At 35.7% G+C, this 23,574-nt stretch overlaps 3 protein-coding genes across 4 annotated transcripts in view; 1 reads left to right on the top strand and 2 right to left on the bottom strand.

The window, feature by feature from the left end:
• Positions 1–87: 87 nt before the first annotated feature.
• Positions 88–3,922, bottom strand: LOC6651613 (protein takeout). The gene is made up of 6 exons (XM_023180337.2): positions 3,800–3,922; positions 2,582–2,700; positions 2,402–2,523; positions 617–750; positions 395–547; positions 88–337 (listed from the first exon to the last, which is right to left on the bottom strand). Exons 1-6 carry the CDS (start codon positions 3,870–3,872, stop codon positions 183–185), a joined length of 756 nt encoding a protein of 251 aa, XP_023036105.1. The 5' UTR covers positions 3,873–3,922; the 3' UTR covers positions 88–182.
• A 4,210-nt stretch (positions 3,923–8,132) lies between these two features.
• On the top strand, positions 8,133–10,509 carry LOC6651612. The gene is made up of 4 exons (XM_002073243.4): positions 8,133–8,334; positions 9,053–9,162; positions 9,792–10,206; positions 10,275–10,509. The coding sequence occupies exons 1-4, from the start codon at positions 8,271–8,273 to the stop codon at positions 10,424–10,426; spliced, it is 741 nt and encodes a 246-aa protein (XP_002073279.1). The 5' UTR covers positions 8,133–8,270; the 3' UTR covers positions 10,427–10,509.
• A 5,221-nt stretch (positions 10,510–15,730) lies between these two features.
• Positions 15,731–23,574, bottom strand: part of LOC6651611 (maternal protein pumilio) — a 93,302-nt gene continuing 85,458 nt past the window's right edge. For both annotated transcript variants that reach the window (XM_002073242.4, XM_023180833.2), the window contains 3 exons: positions 17,128–18,402; positions 16,889–17,057; positions 15,731–16,815 (listed from right to left, as the gene is read on the bottom strand). In XM_002073242.4, coding sequence (XP_002073278.2) covers positions 16,242–16,815; positions 16,889–17,057; positions 17,128–18,402 — 2,018 coding nt within the window. In that variant the 3' untranslated portion in view covers positions 15,731–16,241. The remainder of the gene's footprint in view (positions 16,816–16,888; positions 17,058–17,127; positions 18,403–23,574) is intronic.

The raw sequence follows: 23,574 nt of genomic DNA, 5'->3' as shown, positions 1-23,574 counted from the left end.
CACCCCCATATGGCGGCACATATCTATTATATAGTACGGACTGATATATTTATCTCAACATTGAAATTGAATTTCATATAATTAATTTATTATTAACTTGAAATGTTTGTGTCTGTGTGTGTGTGCAATAAATTAGATTCTAAGACATAAGAGGGGGGATTTTTATTTATAACTAAATAGATCTAATTTAAATTGATCCATTCATCTAGAGGAATTTTGGCAAATATGCGATCCATGAAATTACGTATAACCAGTGTGAGTTTGGTCCTCAAAGCCGGTTTCATTTCCTTCAATAGCTCTTGGGAGTTTGAATTGATAAACAGATTCAAAGCCGCCTCTGTAAGGGAGTAAGTAAAAATTAAATGCAAATCGTTTGATTTATGTTGTTACTTACGTATCACAGAATTGCCATTGGCTATATTGTCTACTCCCATTTGTATGTCCTTGACATTGAAGTCCATTTTAACCGAATCTGTGGTCAAATAGGTGCGTCCATCGGCTCCCTCATTAGCCAGGGCCTTGAAGTAGATCTTGGCCTTAACACCCTCTAGAAAAACACAAATAGTTTAGATCCCAACCCCACTCACTCACTCACTCTCTAACTGTCAGCACTCACCATATTCGCCCCAGTAGTCCCCGGCACCGGAGGCCTTCACCAATATCAAAACACCTGTGGAACGATATTGGGCCTTGACGCGTATGCGGGGTATCTCGCATGTAAGTTGGAACTGCAGTGAATCCAAGTCGGAGCTGGTAAGTGGATACGATTGATAATATTAATGGCATTGACAATGACAATTCAATAATCTTTGCAATAATTGAAAATATATTTTTTCTTGTTCTTTTTTGTTGCATTTTTTATCTTTAACATTTTTCAATGTCATCATGGGGTATTGGCAGCCTTCATTTCGGCTTTACATAGAATTTGGTGCAAAAATCTGTGTAAAATCCGCAATATTACACCAAGCAACTAGTAGACCTTGATGCCAGACGGCAGTTGGCCAAAAAAAAACAAACGAAAATTTCAGTTCAAACTGAAACTGAGGAAAACCAACAGATAGATAGAACCGGCTGTAATGGACACCCAAACTGAAATCTATTTACTATTTGCTTGACATAGACAATCACGTTGACATACATTTTGCCCAGTAGTTTCTTGGTCACATCGGATTGTCTCGAGTATGTTTTTTTTTTTTTTTTTGAGAAGTCTATGTAAATGGTTCTAAACATGTATTCGCGTTTTTGTTGCCAATTGACACTTGATGTATTTTAAGATGGCCAGCAACATTATTTCCATCTTAGACTTAACTTTCCGGTAAGTTGCACTTGCATAATAGAAATATATTTGAGCTTAACTCAAGGTGGAATAAAATTTGATGAGAGGAAACTGTCAATACTTGATCAGATTAAACGGAAGGCAAAATCAAGGCTACGAGTAAGTCTCTTATTTTGTCCCAATTAGTAAGGATTATGTAGATGAAATGAGATCAGTTCGTGGCCAGTTTAATTTTTTCCCTTTTCACATGAATTCCCAATTCATTTGAAATCTTTGTAGATAAAAAAATACTTGTTTAGAATTTGTAATAACCCACATTTAAGTTCCAGCAAACATTTTACAATATTTATTTTTATCATCATCATCCCAATATGAAAATAATCCAACTACTAGTATACCCAATTAGTGGGCGGGCAATTACACTCGATTTAACGATGGGTTACAGAGAAAAACCCGTTGAAAGCGATCGTTTGCCAATCGATTGGAAATATGCTAATCAATTGCTGTAGTTCAATTGTGGATTATCTATCGACCGATGTGCTAAATGCTTAAGATTATGAGACTCTTAACTAATGATATGTACTCGTAATAACCGCACTAACATTTAGACGGAAAAAACAACAAAATGAGTGGGCAAGGTGCATTGAAATTGCATTCATTAAAGTCGACGACAACTACTGCGACAATGTTGATTATGATCATCATAATGATGACGATCGCGTGCCCAGGTTTGCAGTTTCAATTCGAGAAGTTCAATTGACAGACTGATAAAATGAATGAATAGTAATTGTTGTCAACGTTTGGCAAACAATAAAAACAATGTCCATACTTAAGACGAACATTGTTTACTCTTGAATGAAAACAACTACTACAAGATAAAACTGGCATTAAATTTGAATCATAACTCGAATGACTTATAAAAAAATTGGAGTTGACCAAACGAAAGCAATTTAATAGTCATATTCTTGTCAAGTAGTCTTCTTATTAGTCAGCGTTTTGGAACGCATTAACATAATTTCCGCTTGGGTTTAGGCCAACAAGTTCAAAGACTTTTGGTCACGACTCTGTGTGAACAAAGTTCTAATCTGATGATGAGTTCTATTGCACTTGATCTTACTGACTTACCGCACATTGGTCACCGTGATATTGCTGACACCATAAGCCTGTATATTACGGAAGAGGGCACGATAACCATCCGGACCACCACCCAGCACAATGCCAATCTCATCAATTACCACGGGTTCAATCTGTCGAGAGAGTTTTGCAAATAGCAATTAAAACATTACGTTTGCAGTATTAACCTACCTCAAATATATCCAGTTCGGGTACACCTTTCTGTAGATAGTGAACCAATTTGTTGCCACTATCACGCAGACAATCATTGATCAATGATTCATCTCTGGGGCATTGCTGTAGATAGTAGGCTAAAAGGGGAGAGAGGAATGTGAAAATGGAATTTGCATTTTCTCATTTTCGCCAGCAATGCTTTCTAATTGTTGACACATTGTTTTTTTTTTAACTACAATGGAAATTGTATTCCTATGTAGTTGCTGTTGGTTTTGTTTGCATTGTTGTTTTACATTAATTGCATTTTACCTCAGCCTGAGCTTCTGTTAAGTTCAAGTTCACAATTATCTCATGATCTTAAAGGCCTGAACATGTTAAGTTGCTTTGTCGTATGGGAAAATAGTTAGTAATGAGGTTTATTGCCGGGTTCATAGGAGCGTCAAACTCATAATAATCGAAAACCTTACAAAATAATTTATTTCAATTTTCCCCTTTCCAAAGATAGAAGCTTATTACAAAATAGCAACTAAAATTATATGCCAGACTTTGTTACTTAGGAGGCAAAAAACTTAATTGGGCAAAGGCAGACGAAAATATATTAAATCTCAATATGTACCTACTTTTTTTTTTGACTGGTAAAATTTTTATGTGAATATGTGATAATTATTTTTATCTTTAGCTTTAAACTTAGAGTTTTAAGTTCATTGAATCTATGTTTGTCAATTGAAATATGATTTCATTTGATTTCGTTGGCTATTGACACGTTTCTTTTAATGAAATTTTAGAATCGCATACATAAATTTCTTTATAGTTCAAGGCTTTGTTGAATATGAAAGGTTGCCGTCTTTGTATCTTATGTTCTTTTGATTTGTTTGTAAAAAAAATAATAAAACTTTATGAAAAAATGTGCTAACTACTTTTTTCCAAACGCTGATCATCACGAAGAAAACGTACAAAAAGTTGATGTTCGTTATAGATTTGAACTTTTATAGAACTAGTTCAAGGGGGGATTTTGTTTTTTTTTTTATAGTTTTCTTTAGATTCTGTGAAGTAATGAAGCATTTATGTGCTCTTTTCGGACTTTGGGCAACTTTCGTTGTTGTCAGGGCACGTTTTTTTGGTATAATTACTGGTAAATTGAGAAATTATTTAAGCCAAAGATAGGTTGCCAACTGAACGTGATTGCTGTGATTACATCAATCAATATAGAAAGCTAGCTTAGACATTGTTACTTACGCTGTTGCTGGGCCAAAATGGCGCCCAACGTGGTGGCTAGTAATAGCAAATTGAATGCCAATTTTTGTGACATATTTGGTCTTCTGGTCTATATGCGTCTTGGTCACTGAATTGTATAGTGGTCTAAATGAAAGTACAAGTTGCAAAAGTTGAAATATATATGTTAGTTTTTTTTTTTTGATTTGGTGTTTCACTTTTTTCTTTTGTCGAATTTCATAATTTATTAGCACGTTTTTTTTTTCCTTTGACTTTTTTACTTTGGTTAGTTTTATGCTAATTTCAGTTAAATGACGTTTGTGTGCGATGTCTGTTTATGAGCGAAAGCGAAATGAGTTGGGAAGAGGTGAAGAATATTTCGTTAAGCACGGGAATATATACGAAATGAATTCCATTGAATTTCACTTTGAGTTTCAAATTAAAAACGGAAATTCGTTTGGGTTAGTTATTTAAGTGGGTCAAAATGACAGCAACAACAATGACGATGATGATGCCCAATAACCAGTCCAAAATCAAAAAAGAAGAAAAAAAAAATGAATGTTGCTTGTTTGTTTGGATTTTTCGAGTTTTTATTTTCGTTCGTTCTTCGCGTAGGTAAGAATGTTGACTCTTTTCCTTTATTTTGTTGGCTTTTTAAACTGCTTTCTTTCCGCTTACACTTTTTGCGTCCAACTTTCACGCGACTTGGTCGAGGAATGAGCCCGCAATGCGTTGGACCAAGCCATTTTAACCAAGAAGTTGGGAACGAAAACGTAGGCAAAATGCATTTGCCAACCATAAAAGCCAACAAGAAGAAAGAAAGAGGAAGACAGAAAGAAAGAAAGAGATGGCTGGGCGGAGAGGCAATACGCAAAACACAAAAGGCCTTTTGCCACACCCCATACAAATGTCGTAGACAGGTCGTCGGCGTATTCTCTGGCTTGGGGTTGGCTTGGGTTGGGTTGTCTTGAATCTGAAGGTTAAGTTCATGCCAGGCAATGGGAAGATCTCTCACTGCAATGGCGATGAAAACAAAACAAAAAATCTACTCTATAATGAGGCCTGGTATTTATCATTTGCCAAGTGGTTCATTAGCCATTCTTTAGCCGGCATTTCCTCAGTTGTTTTTTTGTCTTCTTTTGCTTATCCTACTCTCCCGCGTCCATGGCAGTTTCTTCGTCTGTCTGTCCGTCCGTCCGTGCGCTTGGGCCTTGTTTAATTTGAGCATTCTGGTTCTGTATATGGCAAGTGGGCTTCTTTTTTTTCTGCCTCTTGCATCGGCTGAAAGAGGGCTTAAGGCAAAAGGTCAAAAGGGGCTTAGTGTGTGTAGTTCGTGTCGATTTGTTAGTAGCAAAACGTTTTGCATATATGTGGCCACCATTTCCATTCCAATGAACTTTCTGCGTTTTACACTTAACCTTAATAAATCATTTATATTTATGGCATTTTTTATTGGGCCCACGCCGCGCCGCATTCACTCCCCTTTCTCATTGGCAAATGAAAAGAAGAGCTGCAATCGAAAGAAATTTGTTTGTTGTTTTTTTAAGAATAATTTGTTTTTGTTCTTCACTTGCATGTTGTGCATTTTAATTTTTTTCTTTTTTCGGAGGTGTGTAAGAAACTCTGCACCTTGGGGCAAAAATATGTTTTTTTCCATTAACAATAGTGTGAAAACTAGGGAGCTTAAAGTCTATTTACACACTCTAATAAATGGTTTTCTTTTGTTTGTTTGTTGTTTTATTTTTTAAGGGCTTTGCAATTTTAAGACCTCAAGCTGGCTTTAACAGTTTTGCGAGTTCTATGAAAATTGCATGCACACTTTTAGGCTTGGTTAATTTAAGTTCAAGCTAATCTTTACACATACTTTTTGGCTGAAAAATAAAACAAAAGGAACTCTTATAAGGTAGTCTTATACATACTTGTAGATAAAAACAGCGTCAAATAATTGTATTTTCTTTGTTATATTAACTTTCTTAATCAAAGACCTATCCGTTGACTATTCAAAAGTTTAAACAAATACAGTTTAAACCAATCAATGTCCTTTAATACACTTTTTTATTTGCTGTCATTTCAATTGAACTGTTTATCCTCTTGATACCTCCTTTGTCGTAAATATTTTTATTTTATTGGCCCTGTGCCAGTGACTCAGTTCAGGGCCAAGGTCGAATGGTGCCTGGTCAACAACATTTAACGGCGAATCCCTTTTGCATGTAGCCTAAATTCAACCTTGATTAATTGGTTTAAGTGGAGACCTTAAAAATACGTATAAAATTCGATCGGTCATGCGGAAACAAAACCTGACTGCATCTTAAACTTAAACTTAAAAAACTCGTTCCGATTCTCTGGAAAGTGAATCTTTCGACTTTGCCTAGAACTCTACTGCTCTATCCCAGTTGATAGATAATGCAAATTTTCTTAGAACTTGTTTCTTGTCATATTTTTTTTTGACCATTAAGAAGGCCATTAAAAATAATAATTACTTTTACTATTGTGAATTCCCAAAAGTATCTCACGATTATGCCTGTTAAACTTTGTACTTAGAGTATCTTGTGAGCTCATCTCGCTAATTAAAATCATTTAGTTATTATAAAACGCATATTCTATTGATGACTTCTGGAATAGCTGATTTGAAATGCTTAATAATTTATTTGAATAACAAATAATATTTAAAACAATGAGATCTAAGAAGAGCTTAACTATTTACTTCGCAGTTCTTCAACAATTGTCATTTGGCTCTTTATTGAAATAGGTTTTTTTTTTTGCTTTTTGTTATAAATACATTTACGTGCCAGACATGTCAACACAATCTTTTAGAATCCAATGAGGTGGTTTTGTATGGCAAATAACTACAGTACTTTAAGCCCCTCCCCTATTTTTAACCGCACTTCCCCATACGCGTCTGACTAACTCAGGGCCATTGTAATAAGTTCAATGGTCACTAGACTCCAACTTTGGGGCAAAGTTGAGGCAACGTTCTGCTTTTTCTGGTACTCAGAATTAAAGTCTCCGAAATACCTATTACTTTTTTTTTTAATTATCTGTTTTATCTAATAAATGAATAGAAAATTAAATGTTCAATCATTGAAGACACGCGCCAAGTAGCGCTTAGTCATAATTAGCTTTAGAATTAATATGTATTTGCAAATCTTATATAATCATTTGTCTAGCAAACATTTAAATGTCTGGAACTACCCAGTTAACCAGTTTATCTTAACAGTTGGGCTAAGTAGAGTGCCATATACAGATACTTAATGTCACATTTAGAGATTTACGGACGACGTATACGTATTTTATGAGCAATTTCAATAGGTTAATAGGATATGCAATAAAAAGTTATTATTATTATTTCAAAGTTACAAGTTATTATGTGAAGATCGATTGTTATAATTTCAAGGCGTTAGAAACTAGTTTAAATGGCATATTTCTCCGTTCAGACAATATTCCCTATGTATTGCCTTTACAGGGTATTATTTGTGGACACTCATTAGAGCCGCATATTCCTATCTATCTATATCTGATCTAATTAAACTCCTAAGGTGGTAATTAGATTTGTAATGAAATGCATTTAAATTGAATGTCAATTTGTGTGGTCGCCTTTGTATTTCGTTTGGGGTTGTGTGATTTTTTTGCCAGCTAGCATAGAGTTTCAGTTGAATTTAACTCACTTGCCTCGTTCTCAATCCAAGAATTTAGTTAGTCTAGCATTGTTTTTTTCCTAAATTAAGACAAGGTCAGATAAACAAACCCTATACTAACAAAAGTCCATAGAATGGTGCTACTTAAAATGTAATTATCAAAGTTATTGATTTATGTTCTTAGACCATTTTATGTTCAAAGCCCGAATTAATGATGTCTTGCTGAAATTTTGATCTGAGAAAAAAAGGGAATGGAAAATCCAATTGATATGGTGTGAATTTTGCACATCATGGCCAGAAATTGTTAGACAAATAAACAAAAAAAAAAAAAAATAAATGGAGAACCTTAACAGCATCAACAACAACACTAACAACTTGGCTGATATTCTGAAATTTTAACAGCTTGAAAAATTTACAGTCTATTGCGAAAATATTTTCAAATTGCTTAATTACTTTTTATGGTACTCGGCAAATGGGTAAACAAAATGCAGAAGCAGTTAAGCAGAGACAGAGACAGACCTTTAGACAGTAACTAAAATTCAGCTAAATCAGACCTCATCCCTCCCTCTCTCTCTCTCTCTCTCTCTCTCTCTTTCTTGATACCAACATCACCATCAGTCATCAGTCATCAGAGTTTTCATCTCAAAGTCGGCTTGGATCGGTTCGGTGGCTTTAAAATCGAAGTGAAGCCTGCGTCTGGCTCGCAGTTTTATTTCTCAGCTTCACATTGACGGACGCGCCGAATAAGACAGAGCAATAAACCAAAAAATCAAAAAAAAAAAAAAAACAAAAAACGGAAGCAAATAAATCCATTAATTGCTTATACAGTGAAATAATAAAATACATCTATATAATTCAAAATGTTGAGATATTTGTGTCTTGTGGTTATAGTGCAACTATTTTGGCCAGTTCACTCTGAAGCGCGTAAGAAAATTGTTTAATTTTTGTAAAGAGTATATTTTATTCGTCTTGTCACCTGTATCACTTTCCCATCTAAAATCAATCAAACATCTGTACGACGGTTTCTTATCTAATTTCAAGTTGACTGCTAATTTGTATTCATAATATTTTTTAAACAAAAAAAAAAGAGAAGTGTTAATTGCACTTGCTGACACAGTTTTTACTTTTAAATATGGAAACAAAGACCAAATAAACGTTATTCTCTTCCGCATCTCCGATTGTATGTATTCCAAAGCAGTCGAAAACTAGTCAAAATGCAGACTATGAACCAAATCCATAGCTAATGAAGCTGTTGAATAACCTTCAACTTGAATTTTTTTTTTTTAACTTTTATGAACATGACTTAAACGATCTTTTGATGTGGCTAATGAATGACATAATGATAATGATCATAATTTATGTCGGTCATGCGGTCAGAATGTTGTTGTATGTATGGTGAAGACAGGTTCTTAAAGTTGCATCTACAAAAGAAGCAGACACAGTCACAGACAAACGGGTGACCTTGTCCTCCAAGTCAGATCAAGAGATTACAGTGCCATTGGAGGTCATTCATTTGTCTTGGAATCGTACTCTTTCAGAAAGTCGTTGAACTTTACAGCAATGCCTACTTATTTGTTTACATATCTTAAGTGTTTTGATATTTTGGCTAAAGATTTATTGACATTCGTCTTTTTTTTTTTAGCTGCTTATATTAAGCAATGTCGTCGAGATGATCCCAAATTGGTGGATTGTTTTATCGGTGCTGTGGAACACTTGAAACCATATTTGGCTAGTGGTATACCGGAAATTCAGGTAGGTGACCCCATCCATGAACCATCTGCTAGAGAAAGTTGCAGAAAGAAAAAGTGAATGAGGAATGGCAAGTGGAAAATTGGAAAATGCCAAATGGAAGTCAGTGGGCTAAACGAATGGGTCGTGTGTCTTACATAACTTTTGTTGGTAATAGCGGAAATTTATTGGCAATACACTGGGTCAAAATCTATGCAAATTTCAAAGATATTTTAGGATATTACACATCCCAACTGAAATGGTCAAAACATCGTTTATTAAACAGTTTAATGTTTAAGAAAAGATATAAAAAAAGCTATTTATGCTCAATTTAATCAATTTTTTTAAAATTTGTTTTATCTTTTTGTTCAATTGAGTTTAAAGAATCGAAATATCTTTCCTTTTTATATGTATAGAATAAAAAGTTTGAATTAGTTTCAAAAGTTAAATTTAAAATTTCCTAACGTTTCCCTTTGAAAACGTTCTGTAAAACGAAATTACAAAAAAAAAAAAAAACTTCAATATTCTTATAGACCCCAAATTAAAAAGTTCTCTCATTTGTTACTAAATTTCAGTTTTGCCTGCTCCTTTTTCTATTTTGACTCTTACTTAGATCATTTTCTAAAATACAATTTTCTTGTCTTATTTTGCAGTTGCCTTCGGTGGAGCCTTTTAAAATGGATTCATTGGCTCTCCAGCTGACCGAAGGACCTCAAGGCTATAAGATCACCCTGAAAAATATGGAGGCCTTTGGCGCCAGCAATTTCCAAGTGAAATCCTTGAAACTGAGTGAGAACAATGAACCCTTCAAGGCTCGCATAATCATGCCGAAACTGAAAATTGAGGCCAAATACACGAGCTCAGGTGTCCTGCTGATCATTCCAGCCTCGGGTGGTGGAGATTTCCACGCCACCTTCGAGGGTGTCAGTGCGGATTTGACTGGCAAGACATCCATTCGTGATGTTAAAGGGGCCAAGTACTTGCACATTGATTCCCTGGGCCTAGTTCTGGATGTCAAGGATGTGAAAATGAGCATATCCCGAGCCTTTAACAACAACCGCATTTTGTGTAAGTTATATGGAGAATTTCCCATCTAAACTTGTTAAATTAATTTGATTTATTTTCTTTTGTTTTAGTGGAGGCCACAAATCTGTTTTTGAGCGAAAACTCTCAGGTGGTTTTGGAGGCCATGCAGGCTCAGCTTCAAAAGAAATTGGCCAGTGAATTTGGCAAACTTGCCAATCAGCTGCTGAAGAATGTTCCTATTGAGCAGTTTTATGTGAATTAGTTCCTAAATTTAAATATTTATGTTTGTACCAACTAGTTAATGCTATCTACCAAGTATTAAATACTGATCAAAATTCAAAAGGACATTTTGTTTTGTTTCATTTTAAATATCTTTTGTTTTTATTAAATATGTAGAAGTGTATTTAGTTACAAGTTTTTATTTTGTTTTTGTTTTTTTTTTTCATTTTCATGTGGCTAATAAGGTTTTTCCTTTTATATAATTTATTTCCATTTAGTTAATTGAATTCAAGTTTTGTTTTGGTTTTTTTCTTTTGTTTTTTTTTTTTCCTTTGTGTATGTGTATCTGGCATAATTTGGGAATGAGTTGGGGGGAGGGAGGCTTGCAAAATACAATAAAGTTTTCATAGTATTGGTCGAGAGAGGGCGCACTCCATTTTCTCCATTTTTAGTTCTATCGGCTAATTTACTAAAGGCGAGTGGTAGATTGAATTTTGTTTTGGAAGCATTTGATTTCTATAGAAACCGCTGACAGATTGAAATTCGTAAGACTCGTAAGTGAGACGACTAAATGATGATTTAGAGTTAATCATTTTCACTTAGCATTTACTTTTCAGCCTTGTTCCAGTTCATATTTTTGCCAACCTTTGTGTTAATTATGTATTAAGTAATCCACTCGCCTTGTATCTAATTCCTTTAGCCGTTTGCCATTGCGTTCTTTTATTGGTATTGTATTTCCTGTGTTATATACAACTTTTTATAAATTTTTTTATTTTTCCTCTTGTTGTGTGCTTTTTTTCTTTCTTCTTCTTCTTCTATGTATATAATCTACGCCCAACTGAACTTAAGTACAGCTGAAGTAAAAATCTAAATATTTATATTGTTACACTTTCTACATTGTTTGGTTTTTGTTTTGTGGTTTTTGCTGGAAAAAATTCTACTAGTTGAAATATTTGTTGTTGTTTTTTTTCTTTTTGGGTATAATGGGTAAATGGTTGACTTTTCATTATCGTAATTCCCTTTTTTTTGGATTTTCTTTCTTTTTTTTTTGTTTTTTTGGTATGTATGTATAATTTTGGTTAAAATTTTCACTTTGCCAAGGCTTATAAAAAAATATTTTTTTTTTGTTCGTTTACTTACTGGCTCTGCTCATTATAAAAGTTTTTTTCTTTTTTTTGTTTTGTTTTTGTATTCTTTAAGTTTTTAAGGATCATGTTGTTGTATATGGTATTTTTATTATGTATATAGACAGCTATATATCCTGCTATCTATACAGTTTAGAGATATATTTATAAAAAAATGCCCGCAGTATAAAATGATGCCTCAAATGCGTATGAGCTGTCGATATTCTGATGTGATTCTTGTTTATTATGTTGGAAGGGGGGGTTAGGGTTATAGTTGTATGTTCATAAATATATATATTTATAAATATATGTATGTAAGTATGTATATGTATATGTTATATGCCATATTATGAATATGAAATTTTGATTCTTGTTCGAATTTTGTTGTCATCGCAGCCTTTACCATTGAAGCCAATTTGGAGTGAAGTCATGTGGATTGAACTGAAATAGTTAAGGTAAAACCAATTTTTGTCTCGTCACAAAAAATAAAAGCATAAACGTTTTTGAATTTGTTTTTTTTTTTTTGCTACATAATAAACTTGTTTTGTTTGTTTTTATTTTTTCACAAAGAAATTAGCATTAAAGATAAGTAGATCTGTATAATAATAATAATAATAATAATAATAATAAACATAAGAGTCTAATGCATAGGGTGCTTTTGGGTTTTTAATCAAATGCTCGATTAATTGATCGGTAAAATCATTATATATTGTGCCGATTACTCGATGCTTTACAAAACTAAACGATTCGCAGTGTATCTCTCCATTAGTGTGAGTGTGTTTATGTATGTGTGTGAATCTATGTAGATTTCTTTCAGTGTAATTCCTTTTGCCTTCGAGTGTTTGCCGTTTTGTTACTACAAAATATTCACGTAAATATAATGTATATTTATATATATATTTGTTTGTGGGTGTGTGTGTGTTTGTCTGTCTGTATATATATATATTTATATGTATATAATTTATAGTTTTCATTTACTTGACATCGAGCTCGCTTTCTGCAGCATTTTAGCTAGCATTTTTCATCTTTACAACAAATTACAAATGGTTTTTCTTTTATTTTCCGCTTTATGTTTTTTTTTAGCTTTTTCCCTTAGCTTAGTTTACAATGCGTCTTTATATAGTAATATATTGGTTATGTATATATATATATATATAGATGTAATGCCATTTTCATTTAATTACAATTTCGAATACAATTTGCACCAAGTTTTCAATTTGGTTTTTGCCCACATTTTTCCACCACATTTGAGACACACGAGAACAAATTGTAAGCATTTTTGTTAAAACAAGTGCAAAAAATTGTTTTCAGTGTATGTGTGCATCTCATTTTTTTTTGTTTTTGTTATTAGTTTTTAGTTTTTCTTGTTTTTCTTTTTTTTTTTTGTATTGAAGCCATTTTACTTTTCTACATATACAATTATGATTTCAAATTCTTGTTGACCAAGTTCAAAATTAGATGTCATACATTATTATATTTCTTTTTATTTTGCATCTTAATAGATCTGTATATATATATATGCATATATGCATGAGTTTGCTTAACTCTCTAATTATATGTATATGTGTTTGTGTGGGTGTGTGTGTGTGGTTGTGTGTGTGTGTGTGGGTTTGTGTGGTGTGTATTTTACACATTTCTCATAAAAATCTAGAATAAGCATCTTTACTGCTTGCATATATCCATTTGTTCAGTTTATATAGAACATAAGGAGAAGATGTAAATACAAATGTTTTTGTAAAAATTAAAATTATCAGTGCATTGCGCTCTAGAGACAGGCAGTTGAATATAATTCAATTTAATACAACTAAATGTAAATACAAAAATTATGAACAAAAGACGAAACCTGCTTGAAATGCTTTCATTATTTGTATACAGCAAGAGGCGAATGTGTGAAGGGATGAGCTGGGTAGGGGGAGGGAGTGGGTGGAGGGATGGGGAATTTACACAATTATTACAAATGTCTAATGATGTTCCGATTTTGTATTACTATATATACATATACATATACAAAAAGCACGACGACGACGACGACGACTATAACAACAACGACACAACAACGAAATGTTTCGTGTAGAAAATATATAGATATATCATATATATATGCATATCGGATATAATTAAAAAAATGTTTTCCAATTTTCACTCTGTGTGTGTGTGTGTGTAAGTTACTCGGCGAAACCGATCATAAAATCTTAAATTCGTTATAAATTTTGTTCTTGTTTTAGTTGGTTTGGTTTGTTTCTTTTTTTTTTTTTGGAATAAGGCGTCGCGAAAAAGTCTTAAAAAATTTACAAAAAACGTTTTGATCCTTTCAATTTTTGTGTTTTTGTTTTTTGGTTTTGTTACTTTTTACAATTATGCGTGTGTGTGTGTGTGTGTTTGTGTGTGTATACATATACAATACAATTGTCCATTGATTTATCAATCATTTATGTTTTTCACATTGAATTTGTTGATTGTTGTTAATTTACAAGTGTGTGTTTAGTTAAAATATATGTTTTATACACCTTTCATTTAGCTTAGTTTTGATTAAGGTTGTTTCCAGCATTTCAAGCAAATCGAATCCAAATTTAACCAAATTAAAGGGACTACGCAAAAAAAAAAAATGAACAAAACAGGACGATGTGATGTGGCATCAACATGGCTGCTGGTACGGCATGCAACACAGACAGCAGCCGAGACGACTACACATCAGACTTATATATACACATATACATAGATACATATACATATATAACGAAATCAAAATAAAGGTGGGTTCACAATGACTGTAAAACATACATCGATATATACTATATACTTTAATATTTATTGTTTATTAAAAAAAATTATAATTATTGAACATTGAATTTTGCATTTACAGATGGTTTTGTGTATGTTGATTTTTTCATATCTTGTGTGTTTATTTCGATCAAAATTTGTTATAACATAGACATAAATGTAGGTATAGATGTAAAATCATGAAATAAACATTAATATGTATACATATATATTTATATAGACATGGGTTAATCAGTTTCAGCTTATCATCTAAGCAATCAATCAATAAATGATCTGTAATTTCTTCGAAACTGCTTTAAATGATATTCGACCAGTTGCAATTGCAGTTGAAGTTATTAGCATTTATCGGAATATATATGCATATATAAAAAAAAATAATAATAATAAAAGAAGATTGAGTTGTTTATCCTGGGACTTAAAAGCAAACAAAATGTACAAAATACAAATATGTATATATATATATATAGATACATGTAGATATATATAGTTCAATGCGTGCATGAGTGTGTGTGTGTAGATGTCTCTGGATGTATACAGTATGCATGTGTGTGTGTGTGTGTTTTTAACCGGTTTAGTTTTTTTTGTTTGTTTGTTTGTTACATAATTTACAAAGAAAAGTATATTCAATTAAAAATAATGAGAATTTTACATAATATTTTGAATTTTACATTTAACAAATTGAAAATTACATTGTTGTTTTTGTTTTTTTTTTCTTTTTTTTTGGGGGTGTGGCTTTTTGTTGTTGTTTTTGTACAAAATTTTACATAGTGCAATAAAGCAATGAAGAAGAGTTTTGCCAGTTTTAATGTCTCTGTGTGTGTGTGTGTGTGTGTCTGTATGTGTTTGTTTTAAGTGTGTTTGTGTGTGTTTTTTGCGTGTATGTTGTATAATTATAATTCATTTAAGTTTAGTTTAATTTATTCTACATGCTACAATTAAATGTGTATGTGTGTACGTGTGTTTTTGTGTTGGTTTTTGTTAAATATATTTGAAATTTTATAGTTTTTTTTTTATCATTTTCTTCTGCTGTGTTTCGCTCTTAATTTTCTTCATTTTCTTTAAGTTTTTCTTCTTTTTTTGTTTTTATTTTTTCTGTTAGAAATATTCCTGCGTTCTCAGCTTTCTCTTCTTCTTGTTTATCTAGTGTCTCTTCTTCTTTTTCTTCGTCTAGAATCAATTTACAGTCGAAAAATTATAAATCATTTACATTTGTTTGGTTTGGAGAATGCATTTAGTTGCTCTCTTTCAGTGTTTCCATAAATTTACATAAAAAATTACAACAAAAATGTTGACAATGACAATTTCTTTTTTTTTTTTTTTTTTTTTTGTTATCAATTCGACATTTACATTTACACTTCGATCCGTTTTGTTTTTGTTTTTATACAAATTGTATATATATATATTTATGTATATAGAATATGCGGCTGAAAAAAACGCTTCGAATGCGTCATTTTTGTTTGCCATACAAATTACTTGAATTTAGTTGGCATTTAGCACAACTATTTCATCGTTCATCTCTTTTTGTTTTGTTAATTAAAAATACAATGCATTTTTGTGAAATTTTCTCAGATCTCCTTTTGCCTGTTCTGTGAACAGCAGAACTTTTTGTTTTTTTTACAAAATTTGACAAATTATTATATCGATGGCCCGCACTTTTTAGTTGAGAGTTTTTTTCGATTTTTTTTTTTTGTTTTGAGAGGGGTATGAGGAATCAATAAATTAGATTACATTTATATGTATGCGTGTGTTTATATATATATATAGTATTTTCTGATTTTAGTATGCAGTTTTGTTGGTTTTTTATCTAAAATTCGAGAAGAATGTAAACCGACTGATGCTCTCACTTCTTCAAATTCTTCTTCTACATCCTATGAGTTGGTTGGTTGTGGTTTCTTTTCTTTCTGTTGTGTTTGTTTGATTTAAAATTTTTTATTTTTCCTTTTTTTGTTGTATTTACAGCACTCCATTGGCTGTTGTGGGTGGTCCAATTGGACCTAGGCCAGCATTGATGGCCGTCACCACAGATGAGGATGATTCGGAAAGGGCTGGGGATGTGGGCTCGGCCATCATGCTATTGCCATTCTCCTGTATGGTGCAAATTGTGGGCGATGACATGCTGCTGTTGGTGGTGGTAGTGGTGCTTGTGGTGGTGGTTATAGAGCAATTGCTGCTGGCTGAGCTGGAGGATGATGCTGAAGTGGAGGATGATGCTGCAGGCACAGCGACAGCTGTTGCACTGCTACTGACTGCAATTGATGTGGGCGATGCTGTTGTTATGGTGGCACCGCTGCAGCTAACTCCTCCGCCAACTGCTGAGGTAGCTGTCGCAGCCATTGGATTGGTTATCTTCATGTAGTACTTCTCTAGCTTGGCATTGATATGCTTGCCGTAGGTATATTTCCGCAGTGCTGCCATGTGAGGGCGAATTTTGGTCATCAGTTTCTTAAGCTGCGTGGGCTCTGACACATCGATCATCTTTTGGACCACATAGTTGGCATACTGATCTTTCATCATGACATGCAGGGCGCTATTTAATGGAGAAATTCAGAATTGTGAGTTTCAAAATGTTTCGTGAGCAATATTTCAGGGGCAGTACTTACTTGTCATTGAAGGTGCACACCTCGTCAATGAGGCCAGTGCGTTCGCCACGCGTGGCATGGGTCACACACTTCTCGACCACATTGGAGGCAAATTTGTGTTGGGATAGCACCAAGACCTTGCCGCGCACACTAGTGATCAGTATGGATTTATCTTCCTGTTTGCCATGCTCTATAAAGTTTAAAAACAATTGTGTTTTTATTTTATACCTTTTGGTTTTATCCAAGTTCCATGAACTTACCCAATACATGCTGAATGACATAGTTGCCATATTGGTCTTGGATCAACTGTTCGGTGTGCTCATGCAATTCATCAAGAATCGGAGTCGTCTGCTCGGCTGTGCAATGCTCCAGGATACGTTGAATGACCCGGCAGCCATATGGATGTGTGCTCAGCGAGTACACCTGACCCTTAAAGGCATTAATGATGAACTGCAAGGCAACAGGATCCACACATTCGATACATTTCTGCACCACATGGTTGCCATTCTGATCCTTGACACACTTTAGCACATGTCCATCCAATTCATGGACAATTTCCTGTTGCTGTTCCGGTGAAATGCTCTCCAAGGCCTTTTGGATCACACGGCAGCCATACATTTGCAGCGCCAACTGTAGCACATGACCTTTCACCTGCATGCCGAGGGTGTTCTTCTGCTCGGGAGTTCCAAATTCAAAGAATTTCTGTATAACATAATTGCCAAAGACATCGGTCATTAGGCTGTAGGCGGCTCCAAGTATCTCACTGAAAACCATTTGCTTCTCGGCCGCGGTGGCTCGCTCTAGTTTCTGTTGAATGAATCGTGATCCATGCTGATCCTGTGAGAACTCTACAATGTGATTGGTCAGATCTCGTAGTTGCAAATTTGGATAGCGTTGATTGCGGAAATCTTCCAACAGACGTGATCGGCCCGGTGGCGGTGCTCCACCAGCGGCAGCACCCGCTGCTCCAGCAGCAGCGGCGGCTACAGCAGCTGCCGCAGCCACCTGACGTGAATTAGCGGCAGCAGCAGCTGCTGCCACAGCGGTTCCCGGTATGGCCAGATGATTGGAGAAAAGGGAACTATTCGAGCCGAACATGTTATTTGCAGCGGCTGCCACAGCAGCCTGAGCAGCTGCCGCTGTGGTGGGCAAGCCAACGGCAGCCAATTGTTGCCTCTGACGCGATTCGGCTCCTGGCGCCCGATTGCCAGCCATTAGACAGGACTGGGCCGCGGAAGGCGGCGGTGTCAATGGTGCTCCAATAGGACTGGCCGAGGCATTGGCCGCAGCCGCAGCAGCTGCAGCAGCACCCAAAGTTCCATAGGCCCCGGCGGCACTTGACATGGCACCTGGCCATTTGCCACGTGCCGCTGCGGCAGCAGCAGCGGCTGCAGCTGCAGCTACTGTGCTGTTGACGGCATTGGCGGCAGCTACGCTGCTGGTTGTATAATCCATGGCCGAGGGGCTGAAGGCGGATGTAGTGCGATCAAATGAATCACGACGCCCCGTCAACGAGTTGGTGTTCAAGGCCAAGCCTGCAAAACAATGGGGGAAAATACGTTAGTTTCGAACTAGATAAAGATTTCAAAGGGCATTCAAAATTGAAGTAAAGCCTTAAATTTCATTATACATTTTACTAAGGGATCTCGGAAGCAAACTAATAAATGGTGTTGATCTTCTTATAACTTAATTTAATATCACATTGCATAAAAAAAGCTCTCGCCGACCCAATGATTTAGTTGTTAATTATAAGTAAAATCCATGCCACTTCCTCCTTTCGTCAAAGTCTTCGACAAACAAATTGCCCTCTAATGACCTAACACAAAAAAAAAAGTTCAAGCAGCTTATAAACTTTTATAACCTTTTTCCGCCTGCTGCTGCTGTTGAATAACTTAATTTATCAACCAAACACAACACGTGGCACAACATGGCCAGAACAGGGCGGGACTATTTAACGCCCTCGCGACTTAGCCACACATGCGACGTGTTGATGATGTGTGTGTTTTCTAGTGTGTACGTGTGTGGCAAGGGAAATTTGTGCAATTAATTTTCCATATCCTTGCAGTTCTTTGCATGAGCAGCAGCAAAAGCAACAGCAGCAAACAGAATTTCAGTGACCGTAGTAGGCAAATGAATGAAACTCATTTTGTGGGGCAAAACTTTCACTTGTTATAAATCTATCTCCATTTCTCCATCTCGTCACATCTCATATGTGGATTTTCTTTTGTTCGTTTTTCGGTATGTCTAGCTGGCAAATCAAATGCCAGTGACATATTACAACATCAATCAAGTTGTCACCGTGGGGAAGAGAGAGTTGGAGGGGAGAGAAATCTAACTCAATGTCTGACTTAGCTTGTATTGCTATATTGTTTTTGCTTTTGCCATAGATCCTTTAACATATCCTTTGAGATTTGCTGCCACATGTGCGCTTCATTAATGCTGACATTATTACACACCACAGAGAAAGATAGAATGAGAGAGGGAGAGAGGAAGAGACCGAGTGAGACAGCGGAAGGATAAAAGTCCAGCTTTTGCAATTGAACTAAAACTCCATAGGAGCAGCAGCTGTGCCTTTAAATCCTGGCAATTAAGTTTACGAGCACATTTTGCTTCATCTCCCTCTCTCTCTCTCTGCATTTCTCACTCGGCTCAGTTCTCTGCATGCTCGATTAATTGCAAAATGGCGGCCATTGGGTACAGTTTACTTGATTTTTATAGCACATAGCAGTACAAAATGGGTCTCAATTTAGTTTAGTGCAGATTGTAAACTATTCGAAATTAAAGATACTCGAATGATTTTACTCCTCCGCACTTTCGCACTTTAAGTGCATAACTAAAAACGAGAATTGCTTTGCTTTAATTTCTCTTTCGCTACTAATTTTTGAGCACATTTTCATAGCCTACTTAATGGGGCTGACATTGTAGTAGAAGTAGTAGTTTCCTCTGCTCCGTTCAAAGTTGGCATATAAATGCGTTGAACATTTTTAATGCCTTTTCACTTTTCTTTCTCTCATCTATGTGTGTGTGCGTGTGTGTGGGGGGGTGTGTGCATTTATAATTCATAAAATCATTACATTAAGCTGAGACGGAAAACTGTAGCTGTCGCTGTCGCCGTCGTGCCGTGTTGGGTCGATTCGTTTATGTGTGTGTGTGTGTGTTTGTAGAACGTGTGCATAAACCACAAAATGTCGCCTGCAATAAACGTGGCATCTTCTTAATGCCACTTGCCGCCTCTGCCCCGCCTATACACACACATGCACGCACACACCCACACACACACACACGCACTCACGTTTTGATAGATCCTTCACACATATGTGTGACTGGATGCAGTTTCATTTGGCAAAGTGTCTCCCCAATGAGAGCACTCCTCTCACTCTCACCGACCCGTTCTCAATTCAGCTAGACTGACTGCCAGACATGGCCCTAAGCAACTCTCATCTGATGTTTTTCCTTGCCATCTATTTACCTTGCCGCCCCCCGCTCGCCCAACCGCCGAACATCTGTATTCCGCTCTCTCAATCTCCCTTCACAAATTGCATGAATAATTCTCTTTTAAATTGTGCAACTAGCAAAACCAGAAATGGGAGACGAGCCCAGCAAATAAAATAAACAGACACCGAGCATCCCCATCACGGCCCATCCTCTTCTCTTGCACCATCATCAACCACCACCAACAACACTCGACACTTTCATTGACGCAAATTGTTTGTAGTACCAAAAAAAAAAAGAAAATAAAAAAAGGGAAAACATGGTTTTGCCTTCGCCCCGTTTTCGTCTAGATGTTGTTGCCTGCATTTGAAATGAAATTTAGTCGCGTCGCGACTGAGATACAGAGAGTAGATCTAGAGAGAAAGAGCTGTCGTCTCTGAAAAGGCGCTAAATTAGTTGCAATTTAAATGCAAAATAAAATTAGAAAAAAAAGAACACTCACACCCACACATACACACACACCCACACACACAAAAAGCAGTAGAATAACACAAAAAATTAAAAACTTTTCGTAGCATTTTTGTTTGTATCATTTGCATTTTCATATTTACATGGCAACACCAGTTACCAACCATCCATTTAGATGGATGCGGGGAAAATCTGTGCGAAAGTTTGTCGTTTTCGATTAAAAATGTAATTTTAACTTTTTTGTCAATTGAAATTTTGTGCAATTTAAATGAAAAGTTTTACACTAATTTTTGCAGCTTATACACAAAATGCGCTCTAATTGATGCTTATATAACGCATACGTCATGTTGTACCTGTCACCGAGAATTTCATTAAGCGTAAAGTGCATCGTTTGGCACACCCATACAGGTGGGGAGGGACGGGGATCCCAACCTCTTCTCTTTGTCTACCCAAACCCTATCCCGCAAGTGTCAAATGTGCTGCTGTTACAGCTGCTAGGCAGCACATGTGCCACAAAATCAGGCTGCTGTTGGCTCCACCTGCTCGAGCCTCCTTTTGCCTTCAGCTACAGCTGCTGCTGCTGGTTGTTCTCCTTAACAGCAATTGACATTTTACAAAATAAACGAATTCATTTGCACAAAAGAGGCAGCTGGAGGAGAGAGACCCAGACATAGACAGAGACCCAGACCTGAATCCAAATCCATTCCGTTGCCTACTCACAGACATATACGCAGCAGGAAAGGAGGAACACAACAATGTGCCCCCTGTACGAGGGGGTTTGGGTTTTAGGGCTTTTGTGACAAGGACCGGATTGTTAAGAGTTTGGTTTGATTTCGATTTGTCTTGTTAACTATGAAAATGAGGAGGACCTTTCCCATTAATAATTATGTTATAATTATTTTAGTTTAATAAACATTATGGAGCCTGCCAATCAATCAAACCTTTATAGTTTTAAGCGATTCTTTGGTAATTGTTTTTAAGGCTAGACCGCTCCTGGATTGTCATATGTATTATGGTCTGGTTTTCACTTTCCCCCTTCCTTTAGAATGCAATCACATGTTGCCAACATGCGAAAGGTGTACATAATAATTTGGGGTAGGCAAAAAGCATGGAAGGAACTGCGGCTCCTGCCTTCACGTGTGTGCTACCCACATTGTTTCAAAGGATTGGCCAAATGGGTTGTGGCGGTTGCAAAGTCAAGCTGCCTGAGTGCAGGGATGTGCCACTGTGTGCGGTTCCACCTACATTTCCCTTAGCCACCGCCTCCTCCTCCCAACAACCGCTTCAATCTCAGGCGCATTAACGTTTGTAATTGCAGCTTGTGTCTGGCACAGAAAGCCAAGAAGGATCTGATCTGACTAACTGTCTGACTGCCTTGCCTGGTCTCCCTTTGGTCCCCCACCTCACCTCCGTATTTTCAAGCAGCCACTTAGAACAATATAATCTCCATTTAAAAGCCTTTCGACATGGCCTCGGAATGGTACAACACAGCCGGATCGATTGCACAACATAATGAGTGTGTTTGTGTGTGTGTGTAGCAGAAGAGAAAAAGGATATAGGGTGCTAACTAACCGTAATTGAGATGTGGAATGTAGATGTCATATGCTAGTAGTTCAGTTGGCCGCCTTTAGCCTCAAGAGGCCCTTAGCCTAATCACCTGCTACACACACACACACACACACACACACACACAGGTATACCCACACAGCTAAATCACACTGAATTTCTAGAAAAAAAGAAGAGGAAAACGATGTCAAAGCTTGCATTTTGAATAGAACTGATTGATTCTATCTCTTCTCATACAGAGAAGCTTTCTTAAAGCTTCCACTAAAAAACCTTTTCAGAAACTGAATTGAAAACTGTTGTTGTCGGTAAAATGAAAATTACGTAATCATTCATACGTCAGGGGAGATTCGATAGGGCAGGAAGGCCGCAGCAGCAAAGAAACAGAAGGATGGTATAAAACTTCATTAAAATGCCAAAGTCCTGAAGCGTACATACATATACATATGTGAAACAAAATTAATTAATGGGAAATAAAGTAAAATGTTGCTGCTGCTGCTGCTGCACGGTCTACATGCTACTGGATGTTGCATGTAGACTTACCATCCATTAACATGGTTGCGGTTGAGCCAATGCCAAAAACGGAAGGTTGGGACAGAGAGAAAGCAAAAAATATTGTGAAATGCATAATAATTGATTTTGCCTGATTGTTAATGGAGTTGTTGTCCATCAGCAGCAGCATCAGCATCAGCAGCAACATCACATCACTACCATCAGAAGCTATTCGTTTAAGTTGCAAAAATTCCAACAATTTAACTAAATCGATAGAAATTTATTGCTAAAATTTCATTTTATAACATTAAGATAGTATTTTGGCAATAAATTTGCTGCAATTGGCCCAAATAGCTAGTAAATAAATTTTAAACATAGTTCAGTGAAAATGATTTAAGTCTAAATGATTTATTGATTCGTGAAAAATACTTTATAATAATTTTAATAAACGGATAGATTTTTAATAATTGTGTTTTGTTTTTATCCTTATATGTGTTCATCTCACATATCCTAATCAAATTTTAAAGAGTATACCAAACAAGATTTATTCATCTTACTTCAGATTCTCTTTCCTGAGAAAGTCCTTACTTTTAGTTAAGAGTATTTGTCATTTCCTCTTTCTGATTGAAAGTCGCGCCAATATATGCTAGCTTGATTCTATTCATACAATTCTTTATGTATATAACTGATTTCAATATTCCATGATGTGCTTACTTAAAATGTGAAAACATATCGCTTTTAAGTTTTCCACA

The sequence above is a fragment of the Drosophila willistoni genome, chromosome 3R (genome assembly GCF_018902025.1).
Source record: "Drosophila willistoni isolate 14030-0811.24 chromosome 3R, UCI_dwil_1.1, whole genome shotgun sequence".
In the NCBI taxonomy this organism is placed as follows: Eukaryota; Metazoa; Arthropoda; class Insecta; order Diptera; family Drosophilidae; genus Drosophila; species Drosophila willistoni.
Note: the sequence above shows the minus strand (reverse complement) of the source record. Positions and strands in the feature narration are given on the sequence as shown.